Below are 20,872 nucleotides of genomic sequence, written 5' to 3'. Positions count from 1 at the left end.
TGAGAGATTGTGTTCAGACAGCATGACTGTGACACTGATGTATGTGCCCTGAAGCTTAATCAATACACACACACACACACACACAGAGAGATACACACATTCTCCACCTCTCACCCCACGAGTTTGTCATGTGTGAGCTAAGCTACTGCACACCTGGGAAAGTTCACCTTCATTGACCATCACACACTCGCATAAATAAAACTGCATGTTCTTCTACTCACAAAGCACACTGTTTTCTCAGTGTGTGTGAGCCATTAAATGAAGTGTTTATGAAACACTTGGTTGAGTGTGAGGAGTTTTTGTTATACAGATGCCTTCTATGGGCAGCATAAAAAGGTTTTAATATTTTACAGTTTGTATTAATGTTTCACACACACTTTTTCTGACGTCAACGCTGGATTTCTCTCCTGATTTCAGCTTGAAGCGATCTTAACCCTCTGGGGACCAAGGGTTTTTTGGGGCCCTTGGGATGTTTTGACATGCACTGACATTTGTGCTTTTTTCAGTTATTTATAAACATGTTAATGGCAAAGGTGTAAATTCACTCTATATAGCACAAACGGGGCTACCATAATCTGTGAACAACATGTATATACACTCACCGGCCACTTTATTAGGTACCCCATGCTAGTAACGGGTTGGACCCCCTTTTGCCTTCAGAACTGCCTCAATTCTTCGTGGCATAGATTCAACAAGGTGCTGGAAGCATTCCTCAGGGAGTTTGGTCCATATTGACATGATGGCATCACACAGTTGCCGCAGATTTGTCGGCTGCACATCCATGATGCGAATCTCCCGTTCCACCACATCCCAAAGATGCTCTATTGGGTTGAGATCTGGTGACTGTGGAGGCCATTTTAGTACAGTGAACTCATTGTCATGTTCAAGAAACCAATTTGAAATGATTAGAGCTTTGTGACATGGTGGAAGTAGCCATCAGAGGATGGGTACATGGTGGCCATAAAGGGATGGACATGGTCAGAAACAATGCTCAGGTAGGCCGTGGCATTTAAACGATGCCCAATTGGCACTAAGGGGCCTAAAGTGTGCCAGGAAAACATCCCCCACACCATTACACCACCACCACCAGCCTGCACAGTGGTAACAAGGCATGATGGTTCCATGTTCTCATTCTGTTTACGCCAAATTCTGACTCTAACATCTGAATGTCTCAACAGAAATCGAGACTCATCAGACCAGGCAACATTTTTCCAGTCTTCAACTGTTCAATTTTGGTGAGCTCTTGCAAATTGTAGCCTCTTTTTCCTATTTGTAGTGGAGATGAGTGGTACCCGGTGGAGTCTTCTGCTGTTGTAGCCCATCCGCCTCAAGGTTGTGCGTGTTGTGGCTTCACAAATGCTTTGCTGCATACCTCGGTTGTAACGAGTGGTTATTTCAGTCACTGTTGCCCTTCTATCAGCTCGAACCAGTCTGGCCATTCTCCTCTGACCTCTGGCATCAACAAGGCATTTCCGCCCACAGAACTGCCGCTCACTGGATGTTTTTTCTTTTTCGGACCATTCTCTGTAAACCCTAGAGATGGTTGTGCGTGAAAATCCCAGTAGATTAGCAGTTTCTGAAATACTCAGACCAGCCCTTCTGGCACCAACAATCATGCCACGTTCAAAGTCACTCAAATCACCTTTCTTCCCCATACTGATGCTCGGTTTGAACTGCAGGAGATTGTCTTGACCATGTCTACATGCCTAAATGCACTGAGTTGCCGCCATGTGATTGGCTGCTTAGAAATTAAGTGTTAATGAGCAGTTGGACAGGTGTACCTAATAAAGTGGCCGGTGAGTGTACATGTTTGTATTTTTGAGAGAATATTATTTATGCATGGTTATTGAAAAACTTAAAAATAAAAGTTTCTGAAATAAGGCCACAAAACACATATTGATTATTTCTTCACAAGACTTTTGAAAATTGTATCACATAGTCTAGAACAGCGGTTTTCAATAGGTGAGGCGCGCCTCCCCAGGGGGGCGCCAAAGAGCGACAGGGGAGGCGCGACACGCGAAGAAAAATTAACTGTATGCAGCTCTTGAGCTCTATTAATATCGGCTGTGAGGAAAAAAAAGATTTTTTGGGGGGAACTTGCATGCGGTTTAATATTTTCGAGTAAATTAATTTCACCTACCAATCATATGAGAGGAACGCAGCTCTAACACGTTACAAGCCTATCAGAAGCAGAGCGGGTCCAGGCAACACAGTATGATTGAGATCCATACGTCAGCGTCGTCGGTGAAAGCATGGAGCGCGAGTAAAAAAAAAAAAAAAAAAAAAGTTCATGAAGCCTGGGGATGATGTCCTACCCACGGGCGTAATTTCCTATGCGGACAGGGGGGACATGTCCCCCTTCACTTTTCAAAATCCCGTTTGTGTCGTTTGGAAAGAAAGAAATATCTGAGAGACCGTTTTAAGGCAAATAAATGGAAATTTTATAATTATATAGAGTTGACACTGCATAAGAGAGACTAAGTGTCCGAGCATTAGTAAATTGGTCCATAGTTATATATAATTACTATATAAGTGAAGAGGCATGGTTCGTTAGAGCAAGTTCGATAAATGGACAATAATATGTTGTCCAAGCCGATCTACTGTGCATGCGTGGTACGCGTTCACCGAGCGGACCTCAGCAGACAGTAATACAAGTAGTGCGCGCCCGTGCTGTCCGCGGCTGTCCATGTACGCGTCCAAACTGGAGTATATTTTGTGCTTCACACACACACACACACATACACACGACGCACAGAAAGACACGCGCCAGTAGCTATCGAGTTATCTTTCGCGCTTGAATGATGCCAAAATGTCCGTTTTGTCGAGTATCTTCACAAGAACAGTCTTAAATGAGTTAAATACAATCTTAAATGAAAGTAAAGAGTAGTGAGAGAATGAGATGCTTGAGATCCTGTCAGCAGGTCTTAAAGTGACAGTAGCCACTAATTCTCTCTGTCAGTAAAGTTAAGAAAGAACAAAGAGAACAGAGAAAATTACTCACTACTCTTGAGTAAACGCTTGTAGCTATAATAACGATTAATCTATATTTCATTTATAATTTAAGCAGTACGGACTGTTTTATAACCTTATTCAATTTCTGTATATTTCATACCTGTTAGACAGGAAAGGTACAGGCAAATATGACATGTATTATGGGTTTAAGTGAGGATTGTTTTAAATTAACTTAAATTAAAAGTTGTTATATTTTTTGAAGCTTAAAGGGTAAGTTTGGTATTTTACAATTAAAGCCCTGTTTTAAGATCGTTTCTAAAGAAATCGAACGGTTAAGATTAAAGTTTGGACACATGCTGCTGTCCCGAGAATTTTAGGTTTATTTGGTAGCTCCCCCAACCTCTACAATGCTTTCATAGGTGCATATGAAAGAATCATTCATAAAACGCATATAATAAAATACCGAACTTACCCTTTAATGTACGGAGCAAAAAAATAATTTTCATGGAGACATCATAGCTATATTAGTATCAGTGATACTGGACCTTCATTTATAAAAAGATGCCATTAACATACATCCATAATACTTGAAAATAAATCCATTGAAAGTCCGTCTGTGCAGTTTCTCTCCAATCGTCTTTGGTGCCGATTACACGTTAAGCATGTTTTGTTGACTTGTGGTTAGGCCTACTGACGTTCAGTGATTTTAAAAGTAGCCTCAATTAGGCCTGCATGAAGTTGGAAATGATTTGCTGTTGCAAATAATCGTTTATGAATGCACTTTAAAAAAAGTTGTGGAAATAAAATGTCTTCAAATACAATATTAAAAAATATTTACATTTTATCTGTTTTTATTGAAACTCTTCATTGCCTGGAACACACAAAAGATGGCATTTACTGCAGAGGCGTGTGGGGGTTAGGGCAGGCGGACAGGATTTTGGGGAAGGGGGGGCTCGGCTGTCCTTACCTACTGTAAGGGGAGGCTCACATTCACCCAATTTGAAAACCCCTGGTCTAGAATATTTGCTCCAAAACTATGTGAGAATCATCCTGACTACTCATTCAGATAAGTCAATAAAGTCTTTTATAATGTGTATGACGTGTTTTGTTTGAGAAAGCTTTATGCAAGGAGGCATGATCTCTCATTAATATGTATGGCATTTCACACCTGAGAAAGACAAAGACCCTCCCATAATGGCCCTATTAGGTGCTATCAGGCCATATCATTAGAGGAGCCTTGCACAAAGAATGAGGAGATTTAAAAAAGAATGGCTTTTAGATTGTTTGGATTTATTTGCAACACAACATAATCCAAAGATACACAACAAAGGACAAAAAAGCACATTAGTAAACACGCTGATCTAAATACAGAGGCTTACACAGTTACACAGCATTGTCCCATTCCTGAAACATAGTACATACCTGTCATTTCCAAGGTGTTTGATTTTTCATTACAGTCTCCTGTGAATGTTGAAGTCAGCAGGACTGATATCAAGAGAAACTATATGGCTGCACGACTTTGGGCATGCATTGTAGATTTTTCTGGTTAAAATAGCTTTTTAATTATAGGCTATATATATATATATATACACACTGCTTAGAATTAGAAGAGAACACACCCATGCTAAAGTTGACTAAAAAGAGGAATAAAAAAATCTTAATGCCTTAATTAAAAAATTAGGAAAACTCTAACCTTTAGGGACGTGAATAATGTCCCTGAATTCTTTGTGAATGAATAATGTATCGCAAATAATTAAATGTTCTTCTTTAAAATACAGGGTGCATACGTCTGGACACTTCTATCCCCAGAAACTCCTAACAAAAGCTGATGTCTTTATTTTGAAGCTTATTTGAAGCTTAATTGATGCTTATTTGATTTGAAAAACTTTATCCAAAACTAGTCAACGAAATTTTGTCTTATTTCGTCTGTAACAGTGCGTATCTGTGCGTTCATTCATTCATTTACACACACACACAGAGAGAAACATGATTCACAGTATGCTATTTTTCCGTTTACAGACACTAACGTTATTCTATATCGCGATTAGAGCAAAGCACAGCCATAAAACACTTACACTTCTCAGCTGAATCTGTTGCTCCTCCTCGAAGTGAAAATAAACCAGCACTTCTGTATTAAATGTCCCAGGATTATTCCTCATAGCCGCGCAAGACAAATCTTAATCTGACTAAAAAATATAGTGCGTTTACAGCATTTGCCTGGGGGCGTTTATCTATTTTGCAAATGGCCTCAACACATTATCTTATGAATAGCGCGCTCTGCGAGTGGGTGTGAACAAATTAACGATAATGAGCTGAGACAGGAGAAACTGTACTTCTCTTTAGTTTCAGACAGATTACATTGCAGGAGAATATTTGTTTTAAATGTGAATTGTTTTATTTAAAAGTAGAAATTTAAAGCGTTCTTTAGACGTATGTTTCATGTTTGTGTGATAAGTATTAGCGGAGTTTCCGTTCATTTTCCAGACATGTTTCAGAAAGATTTTTGCGGAGACAGAGTGAGCTGAAAGCGCACCCTGTTTATTTTATTTATTTTTAAAAAACCACAAGGTTTTGATGTTAATGTGAGTGTACACAAAAAAAGAAGACCCTCTATAGTTTATAATCATGTATTGATTTTATTTATATGACCATAAATGACAGAGTATTTTAAGTCTATGTTGCTGCTATGTGAAAAAAAAAAACAGCAAAATGTGCGGGTGCGTTCTTGTTCCCCAGAGGGTTAATCATCATGTCATAATGGACATCAGGACAGTTTTCTGCTTATATATTATATCAGTCATAATAATCATTTATTTTTATTATTACTATTATTGATTCTCCCTATCCCTACCAGCACTTTTTGATTCTTGTAATAACAGTGTTCTCAATCTTGTACTCAAACTTAAATCTACCCATTATAATCAGTCTATCAGCCAATACAGTGTCAGATGCCTTCCCTCAATCACAGCAGGTATTAAAGTACCTTCACAGCAGGACACTTTATTCATAATAAGTTGTTATTATTTAATGAAAATTAAAGGAGGCATGTTCTGCTTACATATGCAAATTAATGTCACAAATTAGTGCTAAATCCTGTCACCTGTTTTCAAAAAGACTTAATAGGCTATATTGTAGCACAGTCATGTCAGGATATCCTTCCTGTACTTCATGTTGGGCTTTGAGTTACAGAGCAAGAGAGAGACGCCTTCTGTAATTGGTCCATGCCATGAAAATAAGATTTAAAGTCTGTGAAGGGCTTTCCTGTGATTAAAAGTAAGGGTCCTGAAAGTGTGTATATTACTCCGGGAGTCTGTTTACTGTTTGGGGATTCTGTATATCATTTGTAGGGAAGCTCTCAGACAAGGTTAAGCAGGTTGAAGCTTTAAATTAATGCAGATTTATCTATCTGTTATGAGTCTTTGCTGTATCGTCATCCTTTCTTGTGACCATCAGCTCTTTTAAATTTAATATCATCCCTCACCGTGACCCATCTGAAGTGGGAAGGGCCCATTTTTCCTCTAAAAGCGAGCCGCACTGGAAATCAATCTCTCTCTGTTTTAATGTTTCTCCTCTGTGCGGCATTTTTCACACTTGCAGAAGCCATTTGTGATCCAGCGGGAGCCATGTTGGCTCAAACGCTCCATCCACAGGGAGCCATAGTGGCTCTGGAAACCTCCGCTGGGAGCCATCTGGGCCAGCTATCTGAGACTCCGCCTGCTCTTACCATGCTGGTGTTTTCCTGTTTCTGTGCAGGATGAGCGGATGTTCAATGCATCGATCGGTGTGGGCACCCAGCAAAACACGTGGCCATCCACCTACAGTCTGTCACACACCCAATTTCACTCTAGGGTCCATTATTGAGTTTGTGTTAGTGTTTTAATGAGGGGGAAAAAGAAGTCACATCTTCGAACTAAAACACATATTTTTAGCAAATAGCTGCTAGCATGTCCATCATGTCCATTCACTGTTTTATAATACAGCAACATTTCTGCTCATTAAGTCTGTTGCCTATGTAGGGTGGGCAGACTCATGTTGCTCAAGTTTGGTGGTGTAATTTTTTTCAAATAGTAAACAGGTTGCTTTTCTAGACGTTTAAATGGCTAGCATCCATTTAAATGGCTAGCTATTTACTTGTAACCCAATGCTGCCATTTTCCTCATAAAAAAACTCACATAGTTGTGATTGCTAAGAGTGTACAAGTGGGGTTTAGCGTCCCTTGCCAATTATGACCGAAACGTCACACTAACTGTCCAATTTTTCAGCATGGCTGACTCCAGAGTTACTTTACGATGGTAAATTAGTACTGCAAATGCGGTAACGCACCACACTGGATGAACGAAAGCTCGAGCCATCAATATAGGCGTTTGAAAATCGTCTGGGATAGATTTTACATGATCCCTGTGGAAAGCTTTTCTGCGGCTCCCTGATGACACTGAAACATTTTTCTCTGTTTATCCATGTTGTCTTTGTGTGTATGAGTCATGGTGTTGTGCCAGGAAAGAATACCGCAAAGATATTAATCTTTTGGTTTTGGGGCCATTCAGATTAATCTCATGTAATTGTATATTGCTTTATTAAAGCTTACATGAAACATTTGGCGTTTTCTCCGAATTGCAGGCGAGTGCGTTGAGTTTGACCTTGTATTTGAATAAGCTGGAGATTTTAAATCTATTTGCCAAGATAAAGACCATATGCTTTTCTCTCTTACTCACTCTCTGCCTCACAAAGAACTTTAAGCCTCAGAGACGCAGTGTAGCATAATTGCAACATTTGTGTAAAGGCTATTAATATTACCTAATTTTATGGGTGATAACACATAACAGTAGCTGACACTCTGAAATGCATCACAACAGTTTTGGTGGGGGAAATGTGTATTAACTTCCACAGCTTGTTAAAGTCACACCAAAAGGCACCAGCTATGTGACAATGCATAACACTTTTGTAACAAATTTATTTATTGTGATCTATTATTATTATAGTAAGTGTTTGACATTTTGAAAAAATGCTTGCATGCCCTGAAATTTTCAATTTTAACCTCTTACAATCCTTGCCATTTTGGGAGATTTCCGCCTGGATTTGGCCTACCCAAATTAAAAAGCTTCCCATTCCCACATACTTTGGCCTAAATACACAGTTTTGGTGTCATTTTACAGTAAACCCTTTGCACTTTCATAAAACGGTGCTAAAAGTGATAAACATTTAAGTATATGTTGTCTGAGCTTTAATAAACACAAAAAAGATGGCTTTTAAATTTTTTTAATTTAAATTCATTTTTGAAAGTGTATAACTCAGGCCCTGTGGGGTCTAGCTACCTGCAGACAAGTATGGCTATTTCCCCTAGATGACAACAAACACTGGAAAAAATAATTTTTTCTCTATAATAAAAAATGAAAAAGATATTCAAATAAATCTGAAGGGAGGAATATTACCTTTTTTTAATGTAATTTCCACCTACCCAAATCTAAACTCTGCTCATAGCCACACCCAGTGGTCCATATGCAATATTCCAGTGTAATTTGACAGAAAACCCTTTGAAATTATATAAAACACTGCTGAATGTGATAAATATTATAGTATATGTTGTCTGTGCTATAGTAAACAAAAAGAAAAAAATAGACGCTTTATGATTTTGATCATTTTATTCTTTCAGAAGATACAAGACTTATCATTTGACACATTGTTTGCCTAAAATCTGTGGTCTATTACAATCTAGAACAGGATCCTCATCCTCCATATTTATATCATTCATTATATGGGCATCAGTTTTGTCACCTGTGTTGTGCATCACCTCAACATCACCGGCCAGCCTCCTGGAGATGTGATGCCAGCTGTGCCAACACTGTGCCAACAGTGCCACATCTTCAATCTTCAACAGAACCTGAAACAAAGAAATCACTGTTTATACATAGTTTCTGCACTGTAATAATATCCATTTCACAATATCAAAATGTAGATTTACTGAAATGGCCATTTTATTCAACTTATGCAAAGTTGGAAACTATTGCGCAATCATACTTTCGTTTCAATATCCAAAACGTTTGACAATTATTTTCAAATAATAGTTTATCAGATTGGTTGCTGTGCTTTCACATTTCAAACTAACAATAACTTTATCAAAAATGTATATAAACATTGTAAATGCTGAAAAAACAAAGTTATACAGTACGTACCCAAACGTCTTGCATGGCCACTCCAAATTTCTCCAAATTTAGAAACCGGTTGCACTTACAAAGATCGTTTTGATCAATGCTTTTATCTTTCTATATGCAATTATAGAAATCAAAACAGTTCACAAACTATAAAAACACACGCTAACTTGCAGATATATCAGTAAACAAAGATCTCGCCGTAACCCGGAAGTGTTAAGGTCTCTCCAAGGCGAGCAGCGCGTCAGTGGGATTCCCGTCATTCAGGCAGTTCCGGCTCCGGCGAAAGGTCCGTCTCCTTTCTGACGCGAGTTCCGGTTAGATATATGTAGTATTTGGATGTGCCTTTGCAGTTGCACAAGTAGACTCGCGCGCGTCAACGGATGACTTGGAGATCCTGTGTCTTGCGCGCTCAGAGCGCGCCTCCACTCAGTTCGTTCGAAAAGGGTTTTCGCACCAACGAAAGCTCACAGAAACGTGAAAATGGTCTCATTTGAAAGATAACATCCTAAGCTAAAAGGTGATATAGATTATGTGGCTGTTTGCGGCTGACTGAAGCCGACATCGGAGCAGGAATGTGATACTTGAATCTGTCATTTCTGTTTTATTGTATTTCACTGCGCGATTCTTTTGAGGATATTTCGATCTATGATTGTCTCACAATGTAATAACCTACAACGACAAATTCCTTAGAATGAGCTTTCTTGTTATATATAATTTGACTGTTTTGTGAAATAAATGAAAAATAAATATTTGTAGAAAGATTTATTCGCAATCATAAAGTGGAATTTTTTGCCTGGGACCAATGCATATTTAAGCTAATATTTCATTTTATATATATCATAAAAACGAAAGTGATGGTGTTCTTTGTAAAGTTTAGATTCTAAGCTTTCAAATGATACCATGAATGATACCATGCCTTATAGGGAAGTCTATAAAAAGAACGTACGAACATCATAACAAAGTTTTTTTTTATCCCGGATACGGGATGGTGGAGTTTATTTAAGAGAAAGGCATATTCAGTTGTCTATATACTTTTTTTATTAAAGGTTTTTATTATTAATCACTTCCTAAAACATTTTATGATACAAAAAAACGCATTGTGAATTTTTTTTTCATGGGTCTCTGAACGTTTCACTTTCATGGGAATAAAGCATCATGTGATGTTGATGACTAGGATGCATTAGAGCTGGTGGACAGATGAAACGGACTCACTAAAGAGAGAATTGTGGACTATCCTGCAGCATGTGCTGCCAAAGCATGTCTAAAACCAACCTTGTCTGACATTGAGGAAGACAGCGCTCCCATCTAAAGACTTGATTATATAACGCAGGAGGCTAGCAGAGAGCTGGCCAGTCTATGATCTCTATCTGAGAGACTCATCTTCTGTGCAAAACAGTGTCTGAAATCTAAAGCATGTATGTTATGGACCAAATGTAATTGGAATTTGATGGTGGGTGCATTTAACAGTAACTATCCACTTAGCAGCCACCAAAAACCATGCTCTCAACCTCACAGAAACATGCTAAAACTACCCCGAGCACCTCAGCAAATCCAGAGCAACTCCCTGGCAGCCCCCCACTATAAACCAGCATCATTTAATTAAAAAACTCTGGTTTAACATCATCAGATCATTACTAATGAAAACCTGTTTACTAGACTGGTTCACTCTGATTAACTCTGCACTCTGTTCTAACAGCAAAGTACACTGGGTGCGTAAAGCTGGCTGTGCTAGACCAAATACATTTAGCCCTCTGGCTAAGGCCAACCCAGATTACCGGAACATTCTGAGCGTGAACCCGGCTGGAGCCATTACCTTTTGCGTGTAGAGCATTAGTTTGCCGCCAACCAGGGCCGGAGTGGGAGGCTAGTTGTTTGTCCCCATAATGTGAGGTTGGTTGTCATTCTTGTGTTTAATCAAAGTGCCGATTATGCCCTCATTAAAAAGCTTTTACTCTCCCTGCGTATGCAGCCTCTGCCTCCAAAGTAATTCCCAGCAGATTTCCCAAGGGACTTCCTGGCTGAACAACCGCACTCTTAATCGTTTGACTCTTGGAGTGTCTTTTCACAACACCTGCCTGTTTCTCACAAACCTATTTCAGCAACACACACTTACACAATGTGGATGTTGCTTTTCTGATGGATCGCAATAGTTGAGGCCGATTATTTGGGGGCGCACATTTTCAGTGGTGCTTGCTAAGGCAGCCTGTAAATTTTAGTATTGAAGTTTGGTGCATAAGTCATCCCTAAGCTTTTCATTAGGTTTGCTGGAAGGTATCTGATCGTATCGGATATTAAAACAGTGGAAACATCTAGGAATCAGAGACATAGCACCCACCTAGAAACACTTAGAAACCATCCAAATTGCCATGATAACAGCGTGGTAATGTTTTGAAAACTCTCAGAACACATTAGCAGCCACCTAGCAATGCTTAGAAACCACCCAAAACACCCTAGCGACTGCATACTAACACACAAGATGGCATTCAGAACACCCTAGCAACCACTATGCAACACTTGGCAACCATTGCATAGTTACACAAAAAATTATTCTTAACACCTTAGCAACTGCTTTGCAACCACTCACAAGAAAATGCAAAGATCTAGTTTTCTTAAGCAATCGAGTTCACTATGATCATTGTAATTAACACGACATTGTCACTAGGTTGCTTTGATTAGAGCTTTTAGATTTTCTGAGATGTCACCAAAATCTTGATGCGTCATACAGTGCGTAATTTTCTTGTTTTCAGGTGTGAAAAAACAGTCAGAGAATTCATCCTTGCATACTTTCACTTAGTAATTGGTTAATATTTAATCTTTCCTTCTCTCTTTCATTCTGTCTTTCTTTGAAATGCACTCTTTTTGTCCTTTCCTGCTGTCTTTGATCACTAGCCAATAAACAGCCTCAGTGCTCGGAGACAAATGTAATATATTAGTGGTGCGTGTTCCCTGGTGTCACCGCTTTAATTGAGAATGTCAGGCTAAAGTTAGCGCCAGGCTGAATCTCGACCTCACGTTTAATTGTGCGAGAAAGACGTGCCCAGCAGTGATGTCAGTGACAGGAAGTGTGTGTGTGTGTGTATGAGATGAGTGGGGGTATGCTGAAGGCCCCCTGAGTTGCCTGAAGAACGAGCCGTCTGGACGATCAATAGATAGCTCGGTCTCCTCCAGTGTTCTGTCTATTTAAGACAAAGTCTATTTCTCTGCCGCCACAGTAATGGAATCTCAGCTAATCCCAGATACAGTACATTAACTCACTCTTTTGCCTTTTTGTCTTTCTCTCTTTCTCCTAGGTGGAAGTGGAGGTGGAGAGCATGGATAAAGCAGGGAACTTTATTGGCTGGCTTCATATCGAGGGAGTGAATCTCTCCGTGGCTCTGGTGGAGAACGCCCTGTCTAAGGTCCACTTCACTGCTGAGAGAAGCTCCTACTACAAGAGTCTGATATCTGTGGAGGAACCCGCCAGACAGAGGAAAGAGAAGGTGAGTTTGGTGGAATTCCAGCATCTCTCTTGCAGACTCGGGCTCTGTTCCAAAACCACCTAAGCAGCGTTTTAAAGCATCATTGGCGCTCTTCTGGCATACAACCTGTGCAAACACAGTAGGCAGACAGCAGTGTTATGTTGTCTTTTAAGATACCTTCTTTTGGCCAGAACCAGAACCCTTTTAAGGCAAACCAGTTCACACTACAGCCATTTTGGCAACACTCCAGTCAGCTATTTATATTCTTAAACAAAAGGCTTACACATTCAGCAACTATCTACTTTAACATCAGAAAGGTTAAAATCAAGATTTTGTCATTGAGGGCAATCCCAGAATGCATTGCAAAAAGCACAGTTGTGGACAAGACTAAATAGTTATAAATATATTTATTTTCAAAGACTGAAAGATATTGATAATGATAAATCTAATTGAATATTGAGTATTTTACCCAATATTCATGTGCTGCATTTTTCTCCTATGTTTATAGTATCATATGTTAGATTAGCAACATGCTAACAACCGATCCTGTTGGAATCGAGTTTCCATTTCATTAAGGATGTTGCCGTAGAGGGGTATCTGCCTATGTAGACAGTACAAAGCAAGGCCGCCCACTAGGTTTTGGAATGGAGTCTTCACTCAGTCACGATCAGAAATTCATATGTATCCTGCATCTGGCTAGCAAAGAGATTCATTGCTTATTATTCCAGATATCTTCCAGCTCCACTCTGGTAATAAATATCATCTATTTTCTGCCCAGCATGCCTTGAGCTCCTAGAGCTGTGGCCAGAGCCTGTCATCCAGTGTATATGTGAACAAAGAGATTACACAAATCTGTTGTCATGTTGCATTAGTTCAGGTAGAACAAATGGACACCAGACATTGAATAACAGTGGGAGCTGGACAAAAGGCACAGGATTGAGTATGTAGCTCAGGGGGTGCCACAGGGCTATGTCTTTGGCACTATCAGTTTTGTTCTCTTCTCCCCACTAAGCTTTGATTGATGAAACCCTCTTCATCCCTGATCTCAATCTCTCTCTTCATTTTCATTATGGCCGAAACAGTCCATGGAAAGCAAAAGCTCTGGTGGACAAACAAAACTCCAAGCACCTCTTTCTTCTGTCCTCTATCCCTCATTTGGTGAGAGAGAGTGGCGTCGTGCTGATAGCAAAATGATCTACGGCCCAAGGCGATGAAGAGCCTGTTTCTGTCTTCCTTGTCAAATCTATAATTTTTTTCATCTCACGTATCTCTAACCTAACTCTCGCCTCTACAAAATATTGCACAAAGTCCCAAAACACATAGCCACATCTTTCTTTCAAAGGCAGTGTTATCTGCTTCCAGCCCCCGTGAAAATGGCGACCAATATGAAATGTGCATACATAGATCTTCCCTGAACATATGTCTGGCTTAAAAAGTCAATCTGGCTTGTTTACACTCCCTTGGATATACACACAGGCACTCTCATATGCACACTCCCTTGCACACCTCTCTGCCACAGTGTCACCTCGCTGTAAACAAAGCATGGCATGTTTTGCACGGACACCTTGAGGAAAGCACAGTTTGACCCTTATTTCCTGTGCTGTCGCTTTCCCAGTGGGTTGGATTGACTCACTGGCAGTGAATCAAAGACGACAAGTTTGGTTTGTTTGTGCCCCAGTCTCCTGCTCTCTGGCCCTGTGTTTGTCTGGAGGGGGCCGCCAGTACAAGGCCACCCTGATGTGAATGTGTTTGAGAGAAAACACAGTTGCCACCCATGAACTGGACAGATGCATTGTTCTCAAAGACTTCAGATGCTGATTGTCGGATCTGTCCCAATCCATTCTTGAATTTCCCAGGCCCCACTGAATAATGGAGATAATTAACCCTTCAGGACCAGTGGAAGAAGAAAAGGAAAGCTGAGGGCAGCATTTCTTTTATCTTGATGACCTCCTCCTCCACAGCCAGGTGTTAAAGTTTTTTTGTTTACTTTTTTTGTTGTTGATGGATGGGTTAGTGTTAGATGTTTGCCGTCTTAGGTGTCCAGTTCAGAAAGTAAATGAGTGAGGTTTCATTAAAGTGTTCTCTCTTTTTCTTTTTCATTGTTGGACTTTGGCACAGAATCATTGAAAGATCCAATAGTTATATTACATCGTGTGGGGGTCGCACACCGGACGAGAAGCGCCGCGTCGCATCGCGTCTAGGACAACTCGAGGTATCGCACACCGGACGCGCACTTTCTCAGTTTATGGCCAGCAATATTGTTGGAATTAATATGGAATAATATGGAATTAAGATAATGTCTGTGCTATGTTATGATTGTACTGAACAGTTTAATACAATCGTTGCTATGTCTTCAGTCTGAACACACTTTACCTCAGAGCGTTCGCTATGAGAATATCACCTGAAAATCTGCGAACATAAGCAATTTGAATTCTAGCTGCTGATTTCTGTAAATGAATGTAAAACTAAATGTATATTGCAACACAGGGTCAGTATGTACATTAACGACGATTTGAGACAAATAAATGTAAATTTAATATACAACTAGTAACTGGCCCTCTGTGGCACAGCAGGGTTTTGAACAAGGTCCTGAGCCGTAGCTGGGTGCCGCGGACAGACGCCGAATGGCGCGCCGGTGTGTGTACACTCATAGAGAATAATGTGTTCGAATTTTAAAGACATGGCGCTGCGCTTCTCGTTCGGTGTGCGACCCCCTTAAGTGGGCCATTTGAGGCCAGAATACGCCGCAGTATGGAACTAGACTTTATAATCTAAAGTCTCATCACGCAAGACTAGGTTTGGATCTCTTCACACTAATTTCATTGTTGATTAGCAGAGACGTCTTAGTAAACCTTCACTAAAACCAAAGAGTCTTACATTATATTTGTTTACTTGCATGCAGAAAAAGGGTCCCATGATCCCCCTCTGCGCTTTCATTTCACATTTTTATTTTTAACACAGCTTCCCTGTAGATTGAGGGAATCCATTTAGAAGTTCCTCAAAGCATCATGTGCAGTCACCGCTAACACTGCTCTGAAATGTAAACAGTTTCTGCATGGAGTTTTTCGAGCACTTCTGGTTGCCGGGCAACAGAGTTATGGCTGCTGATTAGAGAGCGGTTTATGACCCAGTGTTCACTGAGCCTACCCGCATTCACGCATTTCACAACACAGGCTATTAAAAGAGCCGCCTTGTAATTACAACACGCTAATTATGAAGCGGCAAATCTGAAGAGAAGTCCGCTTTCTGTTGAGAAATAAGGCTTTGTCATCTCATCTGAGTTTGGTCTACTTCAGCCAGGCTCTGGCGGGCCGCCCCATGATTCTCGAAAACTGGGACAAACCCACCACTGATTACGATCCTCCCTTAGATCATCATCCTCATCATTGTTCAAAACATCACTGAGCTTGTCCGCCGCTCCCACGGTCACTCATTTGTCTGCTTGTTCCTGCCTTTTCTGGTATTATTAGGGCATAATTCCGTCACCGGGGGGTTGATTTCAGCTCTAATAGCCTCCCCAGGCTCTTGTGTGCTTTACAACACTCGTGACAGGGTTCCGCAGGGGTTGAGAAGGGCAGCCGTCTGCTAGTGACATTTAAGCTCGATAAATTTGCACTGTGGGTGAATGCAGCTCACCTCCACGTGTCATCCATGTGTGTCTGGACAGAGGAGGTCTATAATACTTGGAGAAAAGATGGGAACAAAGTCCTTTTTATATTATTAAGAGACCTCCAAAACAGTCAGGTTCTGGTAAAACATCAACTGTAACATGACGACATATTTGCACAGATTTCTCACTAATTTATTCAGTCAGAATACACCCATTTTTATATGTCTGTCACATGAGAAAAATGCTTTTGCAGTGGTTAAAGGAATAGTTTATCCAAAAATGAAATTTATCCCATAATTTACTCAGCCTCAAGACATCCTAGGTGTATATGACTTTCATCTTTCAGTTGAACACAATTAGAGATATATCAAATAATATCCTCGCTCATCTCAGCTTTGTAATGGCATTGAATAGTGCCTGATTTTTTGAAGCTCCAAAAAGCGCACCCATCCATCATAAAAGTAATTGTACTTCTGTTCATGAGAGAGTTGAGTTCTGGAGAAAGGGTGACCCCTGACTTGACATATGACGTAGGTGTAGCATAAGCTTAGGTGAGAATTGACTAACACGGAGGTGCAGAGGACAGAGCAAAACAAAACCCTGGTCATGAATTAAAAGTTCTTCCATGAAAGCTTTGTTCTACGTCATCAGAGGTCACCATTCCGCCAGAACTCGACTCTCTTTTGAACGCGTGTACAGCCGTTGCCGAAAGCCAGTGATTATAGTTTATAAAGTATTAAATATGTTAAGTTTTAAATTTTCTATTTAAAAAAATTTCTTACTAAAACCCATGGCTTTCAGAAGGCATTTATAAACCCACTGGAGTCGTATGTATTACAATTTTTATTATGGATGTGCTTTTTTGGAGCTTCTAAAACTGTCATTTCAATGCTGGGAAGAGCCAGGATATTATTTAATATAACTCTGTGTTCGGCTGAAAGAAGAAAGTCTCATACACATAGAATGGCTTGAGGTTGAGTAAATTATTGGGATAGTTTTTGGGTGAACTACGCCTTTTATGTGTACCCCTTATGTCTGCAATGGTTTCTGAAAGTATTTTTGTTGATCTTTGATTTCATTTGGTTTCAGGGAATATTTTTGAGTAACAGTTTATTACTGAGAGGTGGAACCTCTGCAATTTTTGTCACAACACTTGAGCGCTACAGACAATCAAAATATGCAAATCAAACCCAAAAGTGCCCCCTTTTTTTTCATTTTTTTTCATTGTGCATCTCAGCTAGGGAGAAACCCTTTGTGCTTTAGTACAAGCTTCTGTGAGTTGGCACTTTTTACCTCCTGGCTAATCTGGAGTGAGCCAAGGATGAATGAAGGCAGTGGGAGGCTCAGGTCAGTCTAATGGAACCCGAGTTTTCAGACTTGCTTTACTACATTAATATTTAGCATGGAGATGATAGCTCAGAGCTCGCTATCCTTCTTAAAGAGTTACTTTTGTTCATGTTGAACAATGCATTTTAATTAAAGGCCCTCTTTTAATTTCCTCTGATGGAAGTGATTTCGTTCTGAAAACTGACTTGCCTGAACTCATGAATCTATCACAATTTATCTGTTAACAACAAAGTGTCCTAAATAAAGTTTTAACACTTTTTATATCATGCTTTTTTTTAGCTCCAGAATCAGTGAAGCAGTGGCTGTTGCCATGGCAATATTATAAAACACGACAAGATAATTACATACATGCCACAGATGAGGTTATCTGAGTTCTTGAGAAAGTAAATGCTATTCTGGAGTTTTCAGGTGTTCGGTTTGCAGTTTTGAGTCTGATTTGAGTTTTTCCCAAACTCAGATTTTCTTCAGTCATTCATCTGAAAGTACTTTTTCAGAGGTGATTCCCTCACTTGGCTTAAATCTGTTTTAGGCTGATAATTATATTTTCTTATCATTATGAAATGATGATATGGGGGGCTGCATTGAGTAATGGATAAAAATAAATACTGAAATTCGGTGAGATTCATTTTATTCATATGTATATATATATATATATTTTTATGCGCTTTAATTTGTGTATACATTCATAGGATTTATTCCTTTGAAATAACATGCACTAATAAATCATCCACAGTAAGACCAGGAACATGTATTAATCAAGTAAATGGTGTCTTGAATTTTAGACCAGTTATATAGAGTAGCATATCTCCTTGTCTTTCTCTCCCACTTTTGTCATGCCTGTGCTTCGAGTTGCTCTAAATTGCATTAAGTGCCGTGTAGAAATGGCACTAAAAGGGAAGTGTGTGATTATATATGCATTTCCATTCTGTTCCTCGCTCCTCTCACCACTGTCATCGTTGCCTTCTAATTTAACAAATGGAGGGCAGGCTGTGTCAGACAGGAACAACCAGAGCACTGTGGTGAATCACAGTAAGAGTTATCCAATTAGACACAGCAACTCTCCCCGGAGGCTTGCGCTAAGGCCTGCTCCGCCACAACAGGGACTTGGCCGGCTAAAGAGAGACAACAAACATGGCAGGACTGATGTCTCTGATGTAAAACATTGGCTGTAAACATCAGCATGTGTACACCGACTCCTGGACCAATCAAATTTGAGAATGTTCGTCTGAACTATTCATGAGTTTCAGTCTGGACATTAATTAGTTATATAATGTTGCAATATATACAGTGGTGCTCGAAAGTTTGTGAACCCCTTGCAGAAAATGTGAATCATTTTAACTAAATAAGAGGGATTGTACAAAATGCATGTTACTTTTTTTATTTAGGACTGTCCTGAATAAGATATTTTACATAAAAGATGTTTACATAGTCCACAAGACAAAAAAAAACCCAGTGAATTTATAAAAATTACCCCGTTCAAAAGTTTATGAACCCTTGATTCTTAATACTGTGTGTCGTTACCTGGATGATCCACAGCTGTTTTTTTGTTTTGTGATGGTTGTTCTTGAGTCCCTTGTTTGTCATTAACAGTTAAACTGACCGATGTTCTTCAGAAAAATCTTCCAGGTCCCTTAAATACTTCAGTTTCCCAGCATCTTTTGCATATTTGAACCCTTTCCAGCAGTGACTATGATGTTGAGATCCATATTTTCACACTGAAGACAATTGAAGGACTCAAACACAAATAATATAAAAGGTTCAAACATTCACTGATGCTCCAGAAGGAAACACGATGCATTAAGAACCGAAGATGTCCACGTATATATATTTTTCATTTAGGATTGCCCTTCGGAAGCAACAAAGATACTTGCATGTTTTCCGGAAGACAAATTAAGTACAGTTTACCTTGATCTTCAATGCATTGTGTTTCCTCCTGGAGCATCAGTGAATGTTTAAACCTTTTTAATAGCTGTGTTTGAGTCCCTCAGTCGTCCTCAGTGTGAAAAGATGGATCTCAAAATCATAGTCACTGCTGGAAAGGGTTCAAATATGCAAAACTGAAGATTTTGCGGGACCTGGGGGATTTTTCTGAAGAACATTGGGCAGTTTAACTGCTCATGACAAACAAGGGACTTAGGAACAACCATCACAAAACAAAAAAACAGTTGCGGATCATCCAGGTCATGAGAGACAGTATTAAGAATCAAGGGTATGTAAGCTTTTGAAAGGGGTCATTTTTATAAATTCAGCTTTTTTTTTTTGTCTTATGGACTATATGTAAACATATTTTATGTTAAATATCTTATTCAGGATGGTACTAAAAAAAATAACGAGCATTTTGTATGATCCCTCTTATTTTGTTTAAATAATTTACATTTTAATTTTTAAACAAGATGATCACTCCAAGTTTCAGACACAAGATTTGTCAGAATGGTCGATTAGTCTGGTCATTTTTATTTTAAATGTACTATTTTTATTTTTTTATTTTTTTTAGTCCCTATTTAAGTAGAGATTTGATCAATATTTTTTTTTATGATCGACATTACAGGCTATTTTTCATATAACAATGTTTTTATTTTCTTATTTGCATATACATATTCTGTGTTCCTGCTTTTTGACACCACTAAAAAAAAGCATTAAACTACTGCAATAAGTATCATAAATTGATTTTAATATTAACTTTGTTTTAATAGTATTCGTTTTATATGTATAATTTCTTATATTTAATAATGTTGTTATTCTAAATTAAAGGGCTCATCTTTTATTAAAACATAAGTATTTTGTTAGCAGTGTGTTTGTATTCAGTTTTTCAAAAGTATTCTCATTTGTTAATCCCACACAGTTAATTCCCTGGCTTGAGCGTTATCGTATCATAATTTAATGTACATCTTAAGAATTCATCACATTAAGTCTTGCTACTCTTTTTCATCGAGGTTTCCTCCATGGCAAAGTTTACTCAAGTGCTCTCCATGCCAAATCAGAACAAAACGCCTTGCAGCATGAATCTTGAACAAACAAGAAAAAGCTCTTTGCGCTCTCATGGCGTCTCTGTGGTTCCTATTCCTCATCTTGAATTCATGAGCAATTGCAGTCGTCTTTGCTACATAAGAATGAGAGAGCCTCCCCTGGCAGAAGCAGTGATTATGAGCAGCGCGAAGAGTTCGTTCAGGTCACCCCTACATTACAGATGAGCGTAATCCATCCACAAACCCCTATCGGTACTCGCTCTTTCCGAACCTCCCCCGTGCTTAACATTGATCTTTTTTTTGCATGGAGTATTTTCTCTTTTTTAAACCCACGCACACAAGTTTTGTTGTGCTAAAAAGTTTGGCAGGTCTGTGGACCGCGTTCCTGCA

General features: G+C 39.3%; 1 protein-coding gene across 1 annotated transcript in view; it reads left to right on the top strand.

Moving 5' to 3' along the window:
- Positions 1-20,872, top strand: part of snd1 (staphylococcal nuclease and tudor domain containing 1) — a 184,096-nt gene that overhangs the window by 121,233 nt on the left and 41,991 nt on the right. The window contains exon 17 of the mRNA XM_056237387.1: positions 12,392-12,580. Within this exon, the coding sequence (XP_056093362.1) occupies positions 12,392-12,580 (189 nt within the window). The remainder of the gene's footprint in view (positions 1-12,391; positions 12,581-20,872) is intronic.

Source organism: Rhinichthys klamathensis, unplaced genomic scaffold, assembly GCF_029890125.1.
Source record: "Rhinichthys klamathensis goyatoka isolate OS25496 unplaced genomic scaffold, OSU_Roscu_1.1 h1tg000485l_1, whole genome shotgun sequence".
Taxonomy (NCBI): domain Eukaryota; kingdom Metazoa; phylum Chordata; class Actinopteri; order Cypriniformes; family Leuciscidae; genus Rhinichthys; species Rhinichthys klamathensis.
Note: the sequence above shows the minus strand (reverse complement) of the source record. Positions and strands in the feature narration are given on the sequence as shown.